Below are 18,260 nucleotides of genomic sequence, written 5' to 3'. Positions count from 1 at the left end.
GATAATGCCTTTGGCTTGCAATTGCTCTTTCAAAAAATTCTGTGTGCTTTGTTATTGCTTTAGTGTGTTCTTAATTTACATTGCCAAATTTGATCTGAAAAAAAAAACTTCTTTGCATTTCTAGTGGGCATGCAAATACTCTTTTAAACAAATTGTCTATAAATACCTTTTACTAGATCCAGTTCATTTTTGCAACTGCTATTAGATGTCCCTTCTGAACAGTAAGGGTGATTGTTATGTGTTTGTCTGTCTTTTTTGTGTAGTTTTGGTTTATTGATATTTATGTTGTCTGTAAATAAATTATTTTTTCTGTTTAACTTATGAAAAGTTATTTATGAAAACTTTGCACTGTTGAAAACAATCTTAAAAGTACTACGTTCACAGATTTGTCTTTAGTAGTAACAGAATAGCGTGTCTACATCTGCCCTCCTTATGTAATAGTGGATATATGAGTATATTTATCTTTATAAAATGTTCTGATGATAAATGTCTGGACCAAGAAGAAGCATACCCAGTTCTGCTTCTGTAGACTTTATATGAAAATTAATATTCTAGTAAATTTAGAAAACCTAGAAAAATTTTGCAGGCATTAAAAAAACTGTATACTGGTATTTGATCATGAAAAGGGTTGAATTTGCCATTCATGTCTATCAGGAAGTATTTCATGAATTACAGCAGATTTTTACCCATCTTTAACATGCAAGGGATTATATACTATAGGAATGTGTATAATTGAAGTTGATGATAATAATCCATAATATGTGGAATATTATTTTTTGTTACTGTAGGGTGTACAGAATCCAGGTAGAGTTACCTTCCGTTGTTCCCCAACTAACCCTTTTGCTCCCACACCATTTAAGGTTTGTCTCTGTGTGTAGTTTTATATGAATAAGTGCATGTGTTGCACTTAGTGTGCTGTGATTGATGTTTACAATTCATGTATGTGTATACATGTAGCATGTAATATTTTCTGAATATCTTATGTTTTCTACCTTACCTGCTATCTTGAAAGCTATTAAATATGCATGTTAAAGGATTATCATTACCATCAAGAAATATGCAGTGCCAACAATAAGCTAATTACATAAGCTCAATGAAGTCAATGTGTCAGTGTTAGTGAAATGGTTAAACTCCATTCACTCTTCTAGTAACAAGGGTGCTCTTAAAGAGTTCATGAATTTTGCTACAGCAACATTTAGCTTCATACCTTACACTTCTGAAAGATTTTACTTTAGCTTAACAAGCTGATGTCTCCAAGGAAGATACCATTCAGCAAATACACATTAAGTTGCTGCTATGCTCAGAGAACTGTCATAGTCACTAGGGGACATAGGAAGTTTAGATAAACCATAGACCCTGTGGGAGATAAGATACACATATAGCTAATTAAAATAAACATTACACAGCACGTGTATCAGAGTTGCAAAGCAAAGTCAAGTTCAAGGTAGAAAAGGAATTTCTGACCTAGGAATGAAGGATGGAATTTGATGGAGTTGGCATGAGCAGGGCTTGAAAGGATTGTTAAGAATTCAACATGGAAAAAGGAAGGGAAATTCCACACATAGGGCTTAAGTACAAATGTGTTCAAAGCTTGGTTGTTGGGTAGAGGGTAGGTGAAAGTATAGTCTATTTTTAGCTGTAACAGATATTCCATGAAGCGAAGGGGATCAATGTAAGACTGGAAAGGACCTAGAATGCCAGGCAGAGAAGTTTGCTAACTACATTCCAGCCTAAATAGAACTCATTTATATAAGATGTCATACCATAATTTCTTTGGGAGCCATACAATCTGCATTTCTAGATTTGCCAAAATTCTCTTAGAGTTTTGGGAAGCTTATGTCTTAAGTTTGCTTATTGTTTTATTTGGCAAAATTTTCCTAATTCTTACTTTTCCATCATTTCTACTTATCACAAAGTTGTTACCCTTTTCTATAACTGAAAAATTTCAGAGACATTTATACAATTTATTATTAATAAAACTTGACTGAATCAAATGAGTCATGTAAGATTAATACAAAACTCATCCTGGGTGAGGTTTGGAACAACGTCACATTTTTTTAAGATTGTAGAAGCTTCATTTGTTACATCAATATGCAGGCTGGTTAGACAACATTTTATTAATGGAAAAGATCATTACATAGCAACCTTTGTTATGCAGCAGTCTGCAAAACCATCATGTGATCAGCACTTTGCTTTGGCAGGGCAGTTAATATGCATAATAATAACCCTTCTATACTTTGTAATTCTGGTATCCTTTTCTGAATTATTTTCGTGGTGTCCTCAAAAAAAGGATTGAACTTGGAGCATTGAACTTTGAAATCCTGAAACTGAGTTCAAATCCTGATTCTCTTCCATAAACTACTTGTGTAATCTAGGGCAAATCAATTAACCTCTTTCTGGGTATCATTTTCTTTATCTGTGTAATGTGAGGATAGATTACCTCTAAATCCCCTTCTGTTTCTATGAGCTATGAAACACATAATTACTCAACATAGTCTTTATTTTAGCATACTGTCATGAGAGGTAATTCAGTATAGTAGGTAGATAGCCATCCTTGAAACCCGGGGAACTTGGACTTAAGTACTGATTGAGATTTGTACAGGCCTGTGTATCCCAGACCAAGTCACTTAATTTCACTTCTCTAGGCCAGAGAAGTCAAATACACTGGTGGAGTGCCATTCAAATCAGATTAAAATATAATTGGAAATATTTAACAAAATAAAAATAGAATAAAACAGATACTATTAATATATGGCTTTGTAAGTCAATATGCGGTTTGCAGGAATACTTATGTATGGTTTAATGACCCCTGCTTTGATTCCACTGCTCTAGGAAATTCTCTAAGACCAAATTGCAGAGAAGATTTTGTTTTACCTTGGTAGAGAAAGTTTCCTCATCCAGAAGGTCTCTATACTAATCAAATCACAGCTCTGGTTGCTATCACTATTCTATCATGTGCTGTGTATTTGAACAGCTGATCAAAAATCAGTAAGCACCTACTATGCACCTAATATTTTATAACTAGGAGCTAGGAGAAGTTGGTTGCCACAGAAATAAATTTTAGTCCATTCCCAGGCATATATGTGTAAGAGACAATGAAGAGTAAGATGAAATACAGGTAACAGTGTAATAGGAAGGAGAAAAAGGAAAATCATCAGTGTAATTTTAGAGACACTTCATGAACAAAGAAGAACTTTAGCAGAAAGCTCATGGTACTCACATTTCTGGGATCCTTTCCTCTTTTTGGAAATCAGTATTAAAATTGTATGTATATATATGTATACCCAGACACTTTGCTGACTTTAATAGTGGTTTAATGATTGCTTATCTGCTGGATAACTATAAGTATGCACACACACACACACACACACACACACACATATATATAAATAGATCCAAAGTGACATATATGTGTGCATACATACACATGTACGTATGTATATATCTTGCTTTGGACTTATATTTAGAGCAAATATTTTCACATTTGCCCCTCCTCTGAAGGTACTAGTATTCTAGTGTATTAACCTGGATTCATTTTTCTAAGACTATGAAGTTCTATGCAAAAATGGGTCTATAGGTTGAACCATCAGGTTGGGGTCAGACTAGATGACTTCTCTGAGGTTCCATCTTATTCTAAGATTCTCTGATTCCACAAAGATAAGAGTCAAGAAGGAATAGTAATGATAGCATTTATATAGTGCTCTAAGGGTTGCAGAGCACTTTTTGTATGCTTTCTCATTTGTAGAGTTGAGAATCCTGAGTTCAAAGCTCATTTCCTTCATAAAAGGGGCATATGAAAAATGCATGCAAAAATTCAATATAAATCTAAGGTATATATTTTGTATGCATTTCAGTTGAGCTACTATTTCAAAGTAAGATGTCTCAGTTAACTTCCTTTTAATTTCTTGAAAGAACCTGCCAAACCCCTCAAGCCTCACCCATTCCATCTGCATATTTATTAAAAAAATTTGAATGAGGGATTTTTTAAAGGGGAAATTTGTGCTAATTTCCTATGATAGTCATTTCAGCCTTCAAAACTGAATGATTCTTGACTTTAAAAATAAAACATAACAGTCTATTAAATTGGACTTTGAATATTTGCTGTATTAAGTACATTTGGACTTTAAATCTTGTCTATCATTGTATATGTGTGGTTGAATGCCATCACTTTCCCCTACATCTTTCATTCCACAATCTAATTGCAATGTGTTTGAAACATCAAAGTCATAGTTGTTGTTTCATACTTTTTTTTTCATTCTGTGAAGTTTTCTGGTCCTTAGACTGCACATATTTACTGCATTCTTCTTGTGCTCCACAGGCATCTAGTCAGTTGGATTCAGAGCCTGAAAAGACTTCATTCCCCAGCTTGTCTCTGCCCCCTCCTTCAACATTTTCTGGAATGAGCAGTGATACTGAAGAGTCATGTTCCAGCAAAGTCTCAGAAGATGGAGACAAAGAAGATGAGTTTGGTTACAGCTGGAGTAAGTTGTTCTGTTGGGATGGTATTTAGAAAAGAGTGTTGTTAAAATAGAGATAGCTTGGTCAAGGTTTGGGTCCATAGTTTCCCTAAACAGAATAATCTGAAAAAGAAAATTACTCATGGTTTTGCTTGAATACAACACACATTCCTGAGGCAACAAATCATGTTTTTCTTTCTTTTTTTAAATCCTTTTTATACAGACTTTCCCATTTATAGTGTTTACTACAAAGAGACTTCCATGAAAGCAAGAATAAATGGGCTCCCTTTGATGATTAAATTGTTTGCAATTAATTATAGTTGGTATGCATGTATAATTGGTAGATAGTCTAATCCTTGTCGTCTTTTGGCCTCAACATAGAGACAGCATGATCTAGTGAGTGAGCTGTAAAGTGGACCTGAAAGCTAAATCCTTTCTCACTTTGTAAATGTGAGAAACCCACAAATTTCACTTTTACTCTATTTATCGGTATGTAAAATAAAAGGGAATTCCAAGAGCTACTCCTGTTTACAGTCATGTTTTCAGGATTACAACCTCAAGAATATTTGTTTTGCTATGTTCATGAAAAGTACACTAGTGTACAAGAAGTTTTCCATCAGGGAAAGGCAAGATTTATCTCTATAGATAATTCAGGCAACTTGGGTTTTAGCCCTGGTTCTGCCATTAACTAGTTCCATTACGATGAACAAATCAATTTAATATCCCAATGTGTCCCTTTACCCATATGCATAGTGAAGACTTTAATTTAAATTATATCCGAATTAGTTTGTAACTCTCAAAAAAAAAAAAGCTTCTAAGAAAATTAGCCATTCCAAAAGGCAAAGGAGGGAGATTCTTTAATTTTGCCAAAGTTGTTGCAAAAGAAATCAGTTTCTTTTTCTTTTTTTTTTTTTAGATTTAAGTTAAAGCAGTTTCTTTTTAAAAAAGAAAATGACAGGAAACTGAACAAATAGTATAAAATGTATAATACTTACAAAGTAGGCAGTGGCATTTGGAGATTGAAACCAAATAATGATGATCAAAAATTTTAGATATAATTAGCTCCTGAAATGTGCTCACTTTCCATTTTATATAGAAAATATCTTTCAGCGCTATGGAACCCTAGCAGGTGAACTCTTCATGATTGAACTGGAAAAAGGCCGAACTGGTTTGGGGCTGAGTCTTGCTGGAAATAAAGATCGATCAAGAATGAGTGTTTTTATAGTTGGAATTGACCCAAATGGTGCAGCTGGAAAAGATGGTCGACTGCAGATTGGAGATGAACTTCTAGAGGTAAGTTTCTTGTGGTGTACTGCTCAATGTCTCTGAAGACAAGAAAAATTCTAGTGAATGATAGAAGCACCAATTTGCAATGTAGCAATAGTTCATTTCTATCATTTTATTGTAAAAAGAAAAATTAGGGTCTCATTGATCATTGAAGGTTAAGTTGGCTTTACCTAAATGGCCATGGGTAAGTCATCTAACCTTTCTAACTCCTTCTTTGCTAATCTATAAAATGGGAATTATAATTCCTTCATTACATATCTCACAGGATAAGTGGTAAGGAATGTGCTGTGTAAAAATGAAGCACTATAAAATGTAGTATAAAATATGAGCACATCTTAGAACTTCTATTGCCCCTGAGTCAAACTGAGACTCATTTGGGACTCTGACCACTGAGATTCCTGTTAGGTACTGGGAAACTGGCAGCCGTCACAGCGGGAAGATTCTCTGAATAATTTGAGTAACCTGTTAATTGATGAGAGAGCCAGATCGCAAGTGACTGGAGCTAATAGAAGACGGCAAGCTCCAGTGACTTCCTGCTTGCCTGAACAGATGCCTTAGACTACCAGAGCACATGGTGACTAATCTTAGACACTGCATGGTCATTAAACTGTGTGTTGTGTATGGTGTAGGGAAAGAGGGATAGAGATGGGGGGCGCGGGGAAGAGACAGACAGAAGGAGAAACAGAGGAGAAGGAGAAAGAGAGATGATCTTTATTTCTACTCTCAGAGATTGATGCTTACATACACACACACACACACGTACATATGTTTATATATATGCATATATATCAAATGTTAAGACACTGTTATTTCATCAGAATGATCAAAAGTGACAACATGTTACACGTTTGTAAAGTAGTGTTTTATGACTTAATGAAATCTAAATTTCAAGGCCAGTCTGTATTTGTTTCATATAGATAAATGGGCAAATTTTATATGGAAGAAGCCATCAGAATGCCTCATCGATAATTAAATGTGCCCCATCAAAAGTAAAAATCATTTTTATCAGGTAAGCCTTATTTTTCTATTAGTTTTCCCAATGCTTTAGCTAGAAAGTCTATTGTAAATTCTTTTCTGTTTATTCCACAAATACTAATTAGTTGTCTACTGTGTTCAAGCATGGATGAAAAACAAAATGTCTTTTTTTTAAATAAATGTCACGGATTTTTATTTGGGGGCCTAACTGCCACCCATTACTGTAGATGAATGTGTTATTTAAATTGAACTTAGTATGATTATACTTTGTTTTCTAGAAATAAAGATGCAGTGAATCAAATGGCTGTTTGTCCTGGTAAAGCACTGGAAGGTTTACCTTCTACTGTAGAGGCTCTTCAGAATCAGGAGGTATCTTAGTTACATATTTTATTTCTTTGTGAAAGGACCTTTGTTAATTGCTCTGTAGGGTGGTGCTTAAAGTGGTAAGGACAAAGTAAAACAATCAAGTTAATTAATATAGGTACCTTAATTTTTTACATATTTAAAAATCTTTTGATGTATAGTATGTCTTCTTTTTACTGAAGTCACTTGTCTTATATGATTTAGCATTAAATTTCCAGTCTTTTGCCACGTGTTCTTTAATTCTTTAATGCGTGAGATACCCAGGTGGCACAGAGGATAGAACATTGGGGTCTGGAGTCAGGAAGACCTTAGTTCAGATATGGCCTCATTAATTCTTACTAGTTGTGTGACACTGTGCAAATCACAGAGGTTACTCTGCCTCAGTTTCCTCATCTGTAAAATGGGATTATAATGCCAGTACTTCCCAGGGTGGTTGTGAAGATAATAACTGCATAGTGCTCTGCAGACTTTAAAGCATTATGTAATGCCTTATTTTGACTTAATTCTTCATCACGAAACAATACTTTTTATCATACTAAATGTACCTTTGACAGTCCAGTTTTTCCACATCTAGCCTGAATTATACTCCTTGGATTTCTGTCACTGAAGTGTGCTCATTAAGAACCACAGATCTTACATGTTTCTTTGGAGTAATATTCATTCTTAAATGCTGTAGAATTAAAGCACAGCAAGAAAGCATACATGTGTGATGTAAAATCTAGCAGTCAACTGACAAGAAAACTAAGTTGGGAAAATCAGCTAAATTCTGTTTTATTTGATCAAAGTCAAAAGGTTCTGGATCATCTTGGCGGTAGCAAAAATATACACACATGCATGTACATACAATTACCATCACAAAATGATACCAAATTGCTTGTTCTACCTAATTTGCACACCATTACAAATTTTAGTAATGGTTTAATAATTCTCTATACTAATCCACAAACTTTGGTTCATGCAGTTATTAAAGCAAATTTAAAAAGCCTTTTATTTGTCATACTAGGGTTTACTATTTGGCCAATATTTGTCATTCACAATCATCAATTCATTTTTATTTGATTCAAAAAATACATTTCTTAAGTATAAAAAATGTTCTAGGTGCTCGAGGAGATGGACTTTTCCTTTATAGAGCTAATAGTCTAGGAGGGAGAAATGGTGTATTAACAAATTACTATAATTTTATCATAGCAATGTATAACATGTTATACATTATTTGTATCTATATTCTAATTAGAAGTATTTGTACAAATAATTCTAATTATAATATAGATACAAAATATTTCTAACATAATATAGATACAAAGATATTTCTAATTGTATTATATAGCAAATTTCTAACTAGAATGTAGATTCAAATAATAAAGAGTTAAGAGATACAAAGGAAGCACCGTGTATGGTCCAAAGGGGGCAACACCATTATCACCTTAAACACCGTAGTGTGTTATTGATTTGTAATGTCATCCTTTTAGTGCAGAGTGAAGCACAAACTTGTTCTGTATCTTGTACTGCCTTGGAATCCTCTATATGGTGCCACTTACTGAGTAGATACATGTTCAAATGAACAGACAGCTTTTACTAAATCTTTTAAGTTCTCTCAATCCAATGACAATATACCATGTCTGCTGCAATCTTTGTTTCTCTTACAGTTGAAGTTGTGTGGAAGAAAAGTACATATTGCTGTTCATAACAGCTGACTAATGTTCATGTGGGAAAAAAGCACTTTATTAATGAGAGCGATTATTATTACTATAAGAAAAATAGAGCATGTCTACAGTTTTCAAACTGACACATTTAAATAGTGATTGATTTCATTTAGAGGAGGAAAAAAATTTAAAAAAAAAGGTTGACAGATGCTGAGGCAGGACCTGCTGTTTCAGCATTTGAGTTTTTAAAGTGGGGATTTTTAACTTTATATGTGTTGTAGCCATCTCAGAATAGTGTTTTTAAATGTGATTATATGTGTGTATATGTATATATATATATGTAGATATATACATATATATATACAAAGAAAACCCAATTACTTTGAAATATAGTTCTCAAAAAAAATTTTTTTAAGTTTATGAATCTCAGGTTAAGAAACTGCGTTAGAGACTTTCTATAAAGTTTTGTCATAGAAATTCTAGGCAACCTTGGAAAATCATTTAACCTTGAAGGTAATTTATTTTATAAAATGTTGCAACTCAATTTGGAAGATAATAATAATGATGACGATGATAATAACTCCACTCCATTGAATGGTTTTGATTAAAATGGGTATTTTTGTTTGAAAATATACTTGAATTTTTTTTCATTCTTTTTTTTCTCCTGTAGGCTGAATTGAGTACCACCAGTTCTGTGATCGCAGTAGATTTCAGTTCTTTTAAAAACGTTCATCATCTGGAACTTCCCAAGGTAAATCTACTTTAAACAGCCATGGAGTTTGTGTGTTTTTTCAAAACAATTTCTAAGTAATAGCTTAAAAGAGAAATCACTTTACTGGGAAACCACTTATAATGGACACCAAAAGTCAGCCCATTACACTCAAACATTTATTAAGGACCTGTAATGTTCCAGGCACTGCCTTTAGATGCTGGAGAAACAAACATTAAATGAAATAATCCCTACTTGTAAGGAACTCAGAGCCCAATAGAGGAGACAAAAAGACATAGATAAGTATGTATAGCTTAAATATAAAGAAAATAAATACAATAAAGAAAGACTAATTTCAGTTGATTGATTAGATTTGAAGCCAGATTGTAAAAAGGCTGATAAGTGAGAAGTGAAGTAGAGGAGGCTTTTTCTTAGAGTTTGTCTGAAAAGAGAAAGACAGATAATTGAATCCTGTACATTTTGAAAGATAGCCTTCACATTTTTTTTCATTTTCTATGGCATTAGGAACCTAGATGTATACAGCAATAAGCATTCAGTTTGACCATAAGAACTTGACATTTTTAAAGTATTGAGTTATTAAACTTGGATTATAACCTGAACAATTTTACAATACTGATATATCTTATTTATTTTGGAAATGTGTATGAATCTTCCCTACAAGGTACAAGTGAATCACTCCAATTTTACTTATTTTAAGCAGACTTAAAACACATTTCATTTAGGAGATAGGGGTTTGGAAGAGAAGAAAACTTTTACACAGTCTATTGAAAGAAACTTTGTTAATGATTCATGTTCTCACTCCTTAAGAACTTCACTTTACTACTCCTGGGAGATTTAACACCCAAGTTTGTTCAGTGTTGATCTAGTAAAGATGGATGGATGGATGGATGGATGGATGGATGGATGGATGGATGGACAGATAGATAATGTGTGTATGTATATATACACATATATTGGTATTTTAAAATATATGTATGCATTTATACTCAATACATATGCTATATATATGTATATATTATGGTTTATACAGATCATTAAAGGATGATTAGATTTGTGATTTCATTAATACAGAGAACTACTGCATGAAGGAACGTCTGCTGACGCAAGGTAGCACATTCTCTGAAACAGAGAATCTTAGAGAGTTAGTCTAACACACTGGGAAGAAAAGTGGCCAAGATCATCTAGTCAGCTTGTGTCAGAGGCTATATTTGAATCTAGGTCTTCCTAGCCTTGCTAATTGCCTCTATGGATTAAAATAAGAAAAGTAAAGAGAATTGTTGTTGCAATTTTGGACCAAACAGTTAGCATCTAGAGCCTCAGCTTCCTTATACTTGAAGTGAGAGTAATAATTGTACTCTCTGTCTTCCATCATCAGATAAACACAGGGGTGTTGGAAAGAGCAAATAAGATAATGTATATAAAGCACTTTGCAAATCTTGAAATGCTAGATAAATGCTAGTTATTGTCATCAGTCGCCATCATCATCATCATCAATGTTTATAGAGTGAAACAGGGGTGTACTGCTAAATCTTTAACAAACTGTTTGGGGCAGCGAGGTAGCGCAGTGGATAGAGCCCCAGGCTTGGAGTCTGGAAGACTCCTTTTCCTGATTTCAAATCCAGCCACGGACACATACTAGCTGTGTAACTCTGGGCAAGTCTTAACCCTCTTTGCCTCAGTTTCTTCATCTGTAGAATGAGCTGGAGAAGGAAATGGCAAACCACTCCAGTATCTTTGCCAAGAAAACCCCAAATGGGGTCACGAAAAGTTGGACATGACTGAAGCAACTGAAAACATCTCTGGAATATACATACGTGTGTGTCTGTGTGTGATATGTGGGGGGGTGTATATATTGTGTGGTATGTGTATGTACATATACACATATGTGTATATACATATCACATGTATGTGTATGTGTATATGTGTGTGTGTGTGTGCGCGCGCGCAGGGCACACATTTAAGTTTAATCTTCATTATTAATACTTTCTTAAGTCTAGGGTGTCAACAGAACAATACATCAAGCTCTGATTTACCAAGATCACCAATTACTGAGATATAAATGCTAACCCTGGAAATTTAACAGTCCTCTCTTCCAAGCTAATTAGAACTGTCTCCAGCATACCCCCGTATATGTTAAATTTTAAAACTTTAGAATTCTGTGTAAAAGTAATATATTCTTATGTAGGGAAATATCTAGAAACTTAAATTTTTTACAAACAAGGAATCCCTCTGAGACTAACTTTTTTCAATTTAGCATTTAAATGTTTTTAAAATATCAGATATTATTAGCATGTAAATCATATATTTTAGTCAGAATTATTATTAGCACATCCTGCACTATTGAGAAGTACCTGCTCATTGAAGCACATAGAATTTTCCTTTTCCAGTTTGTCAGACAAACATTTCAGCCAAATACAAGCAGAGTGAGCAGATTGTTACTGAGTTTCTCATTTCTGATTCTGCCCTGAAGACAAGAATTACTTTGTGTACATATATCCCTATTCTCCTTGCTCATTGTTTTATAGTATAAGCAACTTTATCCCTAGACATCTTGATTTGCCTCCTTACGTATTTACTTTATATTTTTTGGAATGATCTATCATCGACTTGTTTTTTTTTCCACATAAGTATTCTTGCTACTCACTTGTATCTACCCTGACAGAAGTGAAGCAGGGAATTAATGATTTCTATAGATTGCCATTCTGAATAATTTAGGCTCCTCAACTCTCCAGATTTTTATACCTTCCATATTAAATAGATGAGACAAATGTGTTTTCCCTCTGTTTAGCTTAACAGACATTAAGTTTTCAAAGAAAAATAATACTAATATAACATTCTGTTTTTGGAAACTAACAGCATGCCAGAAGCAATATGATTCATCATTAATCTATATCCAAGCCATTTATAGCTTGGAAAGAGATAGATATTCAAACTAGAATAGTCTTCCATTCCCTCTGCCCCAGGCCTTCAGGTAACATTTATACCAATATTGAACAAAGAACAAGTACCAGGGCACTCCCCTTCTGGGTAGTGCAGTGGATAGAGCCTCAGGCTTGGAGTCTAGAAGACTCATCTTCCTGAGTTCAGATCTACACATTGGCTCGTAATCTTTCTCTCCTCAAAAGTGATCCATTCCACAACTCCTCTAATAGATTGCCCCCTCTGTCTTTCCCATCCTATCACTTATTTTTGATCTCTTCCTGGCTACTGGCTGCTTCCTAGGTGCCCACAAACGTGCCCATGTCTTTCCCAGCCTCAAAAAACCTTACTTGGTCCTTCCAGCCTCATTAAATTATCACCCTATATCTCTTCTGCCTTTTCTGGTAAAACTCCTAAAGAAGGCCATCTACCATAGGTGCCTCCACTTCCTCTCCTCTCACTCTCCTTCTTTTTAAATGATATTTTATTTTTTCCTCTAATTACATGTAAAAACAATTTTTAACATTCTTTTTTTTTTAATTTTGAGTTCCAAATTCTCTCCAACCCTCTCTGAGGTAAGCAATTTGATATAGGTTATACATGTCTCTCTCTCTCTTCTTAAAACCCTACAGTCTGACCTCACCATTCCGTTAAAACTGCTCTCTCCAAAGTTATGAGTGATCTTATTACCAAATCTAGTTGCCTTTTCTCAGTCCTCATTCTCCTTTCTCTGCAGCCTTTGATACTGATCACCCTCTTTTCCTTAATTCGCCTTTCTCTCTAGGTTTTTGGGACACCGCTCTCTCCTGGACGTTTTCCTACTTAACTAACTGCTCCTCAGTCTTCTTTGCTGGATCTTCATCCAAATCATGCCTATTAACCATGGGTGTCCCACAGGGCTCTGTCCTTAGCCCTCTTCTCTTCTTCCTCTATACTCTCAGTTAGTGATCTTATCGGCTCCTTTGGATTTAATTATCATCTCTATGCTGATGATTCCCAGATCTGCCTATCCTGCCCTAACCTCTCTGTTGACCCCTAGTCTCTCATCTCCCACTGCCTTTCAGACACCCATAACTGGATGTATAGTAGACATCTTAAGCTCAATATGTCCAAAGCTGAACTGCTCTCCCAAATCTGCCCCCGAATCCTTCTGCCATAGCCTGTCAGTTTCTCCTTTGCAACATACTTCAATTTTTCTCCTCTGATACTGCCACCACCCTAGTACAGGTCCTCATTACCTCCCAACACTGGACTATTGCAATAAACTGTTGGTGACTCTGCCTGACACAAATCTCCCTACCCCAGTCCATCCTCCAGTCAGCCACCAAAGTAATTTTCACAAAGTGCTGGTCTGACCATGACATCTCCATATGCAATAAACTCTTATTATTCTCTGTTACCTCTAGGGTCAAGTACAAAAGCCTCTTTTTGGCATTCAAAGCCCTTCATAAGCTAATCCCTGTCCTAAGCTTTCCCAGTCTTCCTACACTTTATCTTCCCCTTCCCCAGGTAATCTGGTATCAAGTACAACTGACCTCCTTGCTGTTCCATGAACAAGACATTCCATCTCACCTCCAAGCATTTTCCCTCACTGGTCCTGATGCCTGAAATGCTATCTTCATCTCTAACTCCTGGCTTACTCAAAGTCCCAGCTAAAATTCCACCTTCTTCTTTAGAGCTTTTCCAAATCACCCTTAATTCTAGGGTCTTCCCTCTATTAATTATTTCCAGTTTATTTTGTGTACAGCTTGTCTGTGCATATTTGTTTGCTTGTTGCTTTCCCCCGTTGGATTGTGAGCTCCTTGAGGGCAGGGACTATCTTTTGACTCTTTGTTACTTTTCCCCCTCCAACCCCCCTTAGCACTCTGATGGGCGTATAGTAGCTGTTTACTAAAAGGTTAATGAGTTAGTCATTCAAAGTCTTTCTTAAAACAGTATTCTTGTTACTGTATAATACAGTATTCTCTTGGTTCTGCTCATTTTGCTCTTCATTATTTGTTTTCCTAAGATCATCAAACTCATCATTTTTTATAGCACAGTAGTATCCCATCACAATTATATACCACAACTTGTTCCGCCATTCTCCTGATAAATAGAAGATGGTATAGAATGGTTATACACATGTGCACACACCCACACATACACACATGCATGCACACACACCATTTGTGCTAATGGTAGCCATCTCTAGGATGGGGCAGGGGGTGGGAGAGGGAAGAAGAAAGGATAAAAACTTACATGATAACTTTATTATATATTGAAAGGAATAGTGAGTTGTTCATAATAGGTTTGTAACAAAAGCTTAATAAATGACTGATTGACTGACCCTGAAGTTAAGCAAAGGGACCTCTTCCCTTCCATTTATATCTTAATCTTTTCTGAACTGAAAATATTGGATGTGTTTGTTTGGTGTTGTTCATTAGTTTCAGTCTGTCCAACTTGCAAAGATACTGGAGTGGTTCATCATTTCCTTCTCCAGCAAAAAACATTGCAATTAAAACCCACTTTATAGAAGCCTTTCCAAATCCCTCTTATTCTAGGGCCTTCCTTCTGTTAATTATTTCCTACCTATTCTGATATAGCCATTTTGTACTCTAACTCATTTTATAGATACGAAACTGAGGCAAGCAGGGTTAAATGACTTGCCCAGGATCACACAGCTGGTCTCTGAGGCCATATTTGAACTCAGAAAGATGAGTCTTCTTCATTCCCAACCCAGTTCTCTATCCACTGAGCCAGCTAGCTATCCCATGAAGAGAGGGGATGCTAATCTTCATATTTGTTCTGTGAAGTTTGGATTCAGTCAAAGGACTGCACTTGAGAACCTAGAGGGCCTCATGTGTCCTCAATCTAGCAGGTTCCCCACCCCTGGGACTCTAGGCCTAAACTATGTTGATTGCAGTGAAAGTGGAAAGGTAGGGCCAGATACAAAATTTTTTTTGAGGAGCTGGCAACAATACTTGTAAATGTTAGGATATGTAAGAGATATGTGAGATAAAGGATAAGGACTATTGAGAAATAGAGTCAAAGATTACCCCAAGATTGTGAACCAGGATTCCTTTCTCTTTCTAAACACTACCTCCACACACGCAAAAAAAAAGTTAAGTCTTTTGCCTAGAAATGACTGATCTTGATGATGTCATGCCTGTACTCACTGCCAATATATGAAGAGTCAATTCATTATTATTTGTTCAAATAGAAAGGGGCAGTGGCATGGAAAATCCAAAACCTATAGAAAATTATTGATATTTGACTTTCGTCTTCAGCAGATTTACTTTCCTATTTTTTTCTAAGGTGGGAATTAGGTAGTCTACTCCTTTGACTCCTAGATAAGAATTTAACTACTCATTAACTCCCTAAATTGGAAAAATGAGAGTTTTCTCTAGCAGCAATAGAGAGCAGATTCTCCTTCCTTAAGAACTCTGGGTAGTCTACTTACTGTGTTCAATAGAATTGGAAAATATAAAGCAACAAGAACAACAATAATAACTTTTATGTATCACCTACTATGTGCCAGGCACCATGCTAAGCACTTTGCAAGTATCTCATTTCATCCACCCAACAACCCTAGGAGGCAGGTGCTATTATTATCCCATTTTTATATTTAAGAAAACTGAGGCAAACAGAAATGAAGTGGCTTGCCCAAGGTCACGCAGCTAGTATGTATTTGAGGCTGCATTTGAAATGAGGTCTTCCTGACTCTAAGCCCATTGCTCTATCCACTGAGCTACCTAGCTCCCTAGGAGAAATTATTGGTTGTTAATTCTAAAGTATCACTCCCTGATATGAAGGTAAGGTAGTCCACAGGTATGTTGAATGATCACTGTTAGACATCATAAATTTATTGAAAACAGATTATGGAAGATTCATCTCTTTTTCTTTTTTTAACAGCATTGTTAACCTGGTAGGTCATATGAATGCCATAATAGTGTAAAAGAGTTTTAACAAGGGATATAGCAAAGTCTCTGTGGTATCCTCATGGACAAGATGGATAGTTGATTTCCTGTATCTGAAAGGTCATTATGTAGAAGAGAGCTATGATTTGTCTTTCCAGGCTCTGTGATTTCCACCATTGTTCACGGTTCTGCTCTTCAGAGCCTTATCCTTCGGACTTTGCTGGTCCATATTTTTTATCAACAACTTGGTTGAAGGCATAAGTGGTATGTTTATGAAATTTATAAATGACATGAAGCTAGTATGTTAAATGACAGAGTCAGAATTCCCAAAACATCTCCCTGGGTGCGAATTATGGACCAAGTCTAATTATGAAGAAACTTAATGGGATAAATGCAAATCCTTTCCTTGAGTTCAGGAACCAATTATGCAAATATAAAATTGGGGAGATGTAGTTAGACAAAAGTACATGTAGTAAGGAAGGACTTGGGCAGCTTAAGGAACTACAGCTTAGTATATAAATCAACAGTGTCATGTGGCAGTGGAAAAAGCTTTCAAGCTACATTAAAATAAAATCATAATATGAAGAACAAGGAAGAATGTAGCTCCTGTACTCTTTGTTAGTCAGACCACAGTTTGGAATGTTGAGTTTAATTTTATGTGCCTTATTTAAAAGGAGGCCATTGACAAGCATATCTATAGAAATGGTATCAGAATGAGGTGAATTGAAACCATGACAGTAGGAATATTTTTGGAAGAAACTGGTGATGTTTAACCTAGAGAAGAAAACTTAGGGAAGCCTGATAGTTGATTTCCTGTATCTGAAAGGTCATTATGTAGAAGAGAGCTATGATTTGTCTTTCCAGGCTCTGAAGAGCAGAACCGTGAACAATGGTGGAAATCACAGACAGGTGGACGTGACTGGACATCTGGAATAACTTAGTCACAATATTAGTTGCCCAAAAGTGAAATGAGCTACCCAAAACTGAGTTCCCTATAAACTAAGATCCTTAATTGCAGACGTAATGACAGCTTGTCACAGAATGGAATTGTAAAGAATTTTTAAGTGCTTATACTATACCAAGCATTATTCTTTATGTTGGGCAAATGAGTTGCAAAGCTAGATGGTCCCAGCTCTAAAGATATCCTAATTAGGAGGCATAATACACAAAACGATGTTCAGCTTTAGTAAGCATATAAAAGCCACATGGTCATTATAGTGAAATCAAACACATCTTTGATAAGCCAGAAGACTTTAGTGTACAGTAGCAGATCAGATAGCAATATCTAGGGATCTGGAGGGCAGCAGTGAAACTGATAAGGAAGGAGAAATGGTACCTGAACAATGGCTATTGAGAAGAGTGGGATCAATGAGAGGGCTAGAGCAGAGTCAGGATCTGGCTTGCCTCAGGAAGAGGTAGAGTGGAATGGAGTGGGGTGTAAGAGGTCAGAATTAATCCAGAAGAGAAAATCCAGCACCTGCCATGGGACCTGGCATGACAGAAGAGAAGCGATCCATATGTCTTACTCCTGTTGGTCCTTGAGTGCCCATCAGCATCTGGGCAGTAGCATCTACCTGAAGTAGGGCAGATTATGTTTAGAGTTAGATAAGGATTTTTTTCTCTGATATAGATTGAACTAGGTGAATTCTGAAAGGCAAGGCAGTATTGCATAGAGAATGGAGTATTAGGCTTATAGGTATAAAGACATGAGTTTGTATCCCACCTCAGACACTTCCTACCTTTGTGACTCTGGGCAAGTCACTTAGTTTCTCTAGGTCTCATCTGTGAAATAAAGGGATTGGATGCAACGACTTCTAATTTCCCTTCCAGCTCTATGTTAGTGATCCCATGCTCCTTCCAGCTCTGAGATCCTATGAATCAATAGACAACGAAAATCAGTTAAGGAATAAGCAATTGATCTTAGAAAATGCATGCATGTAATAATTCTCGCAGGAGAGTCAGGCACTCCTTTGCCATTCTAGAAGAGTTT

At 35.7% G+C, this 18,260-nt stretch overlaps 1 protein-coding gene across 11 annotated transcripts in view; it reads left to right on the top strand.

The window, feature by feature from the left end:
- MPDZ (multiple PDZ domain crumbs cell polarity complex component) overlaps positions 1–18,260 on the top strand; it is a 228,186-nt gene that overhangs the window by 173,742 nt on the left and 36,184 nt on the right. For 10 of the 11 annotated variants that reach the window (XM_036737847.1, XM_036737846.1, XM_036737842.1 and 7 more), the window contains 5 exons: positions 4,319–4,481; positions 5,554–5,750; positions 6,662–6,753; positions 6,998–7,088; positions 9,396–9,476. In XM_036737847.1, coding sequence (XP_036593742.1) covers positions 4,319–4,481; positions 5,554–5,750; positions 6,662–6,753; positions 6,998–7,088; positions 9,396–9,476 — 624 coding nt within the window. Of the gene's footprint in view, positions 1–788; positions 861–4,318; positions 4,482–5,553; positions 5,751–6,661; positions 6,754–6,997; positions 7,089–9,395; positions 9,477–18,260 lie in introns of all 11 variants that reach the window. The other variant, XM_036737836.1, reaches the window with a different exon arrangement.

Source organism: Trichosurus vulpecula, chromosome 9, assembly GCF_011100635.1.
Source record: "Trichosurus vulpecula isolate mTriVul1 chromosome 9, mTriVul1.pri, whole genome shotgun sequence".
Taxonomy (NCBI): Eukaryota; Metazoa; Chordata; class Mammalia; order Diprotodontia; family Phalangeridae; genus Trichosurus; species Trichosurus vulpecula.
Note: the sequence above shows the minus strand (reverse complement) of the source record. Positions and strands in the feature narration are given on the sequence as shown.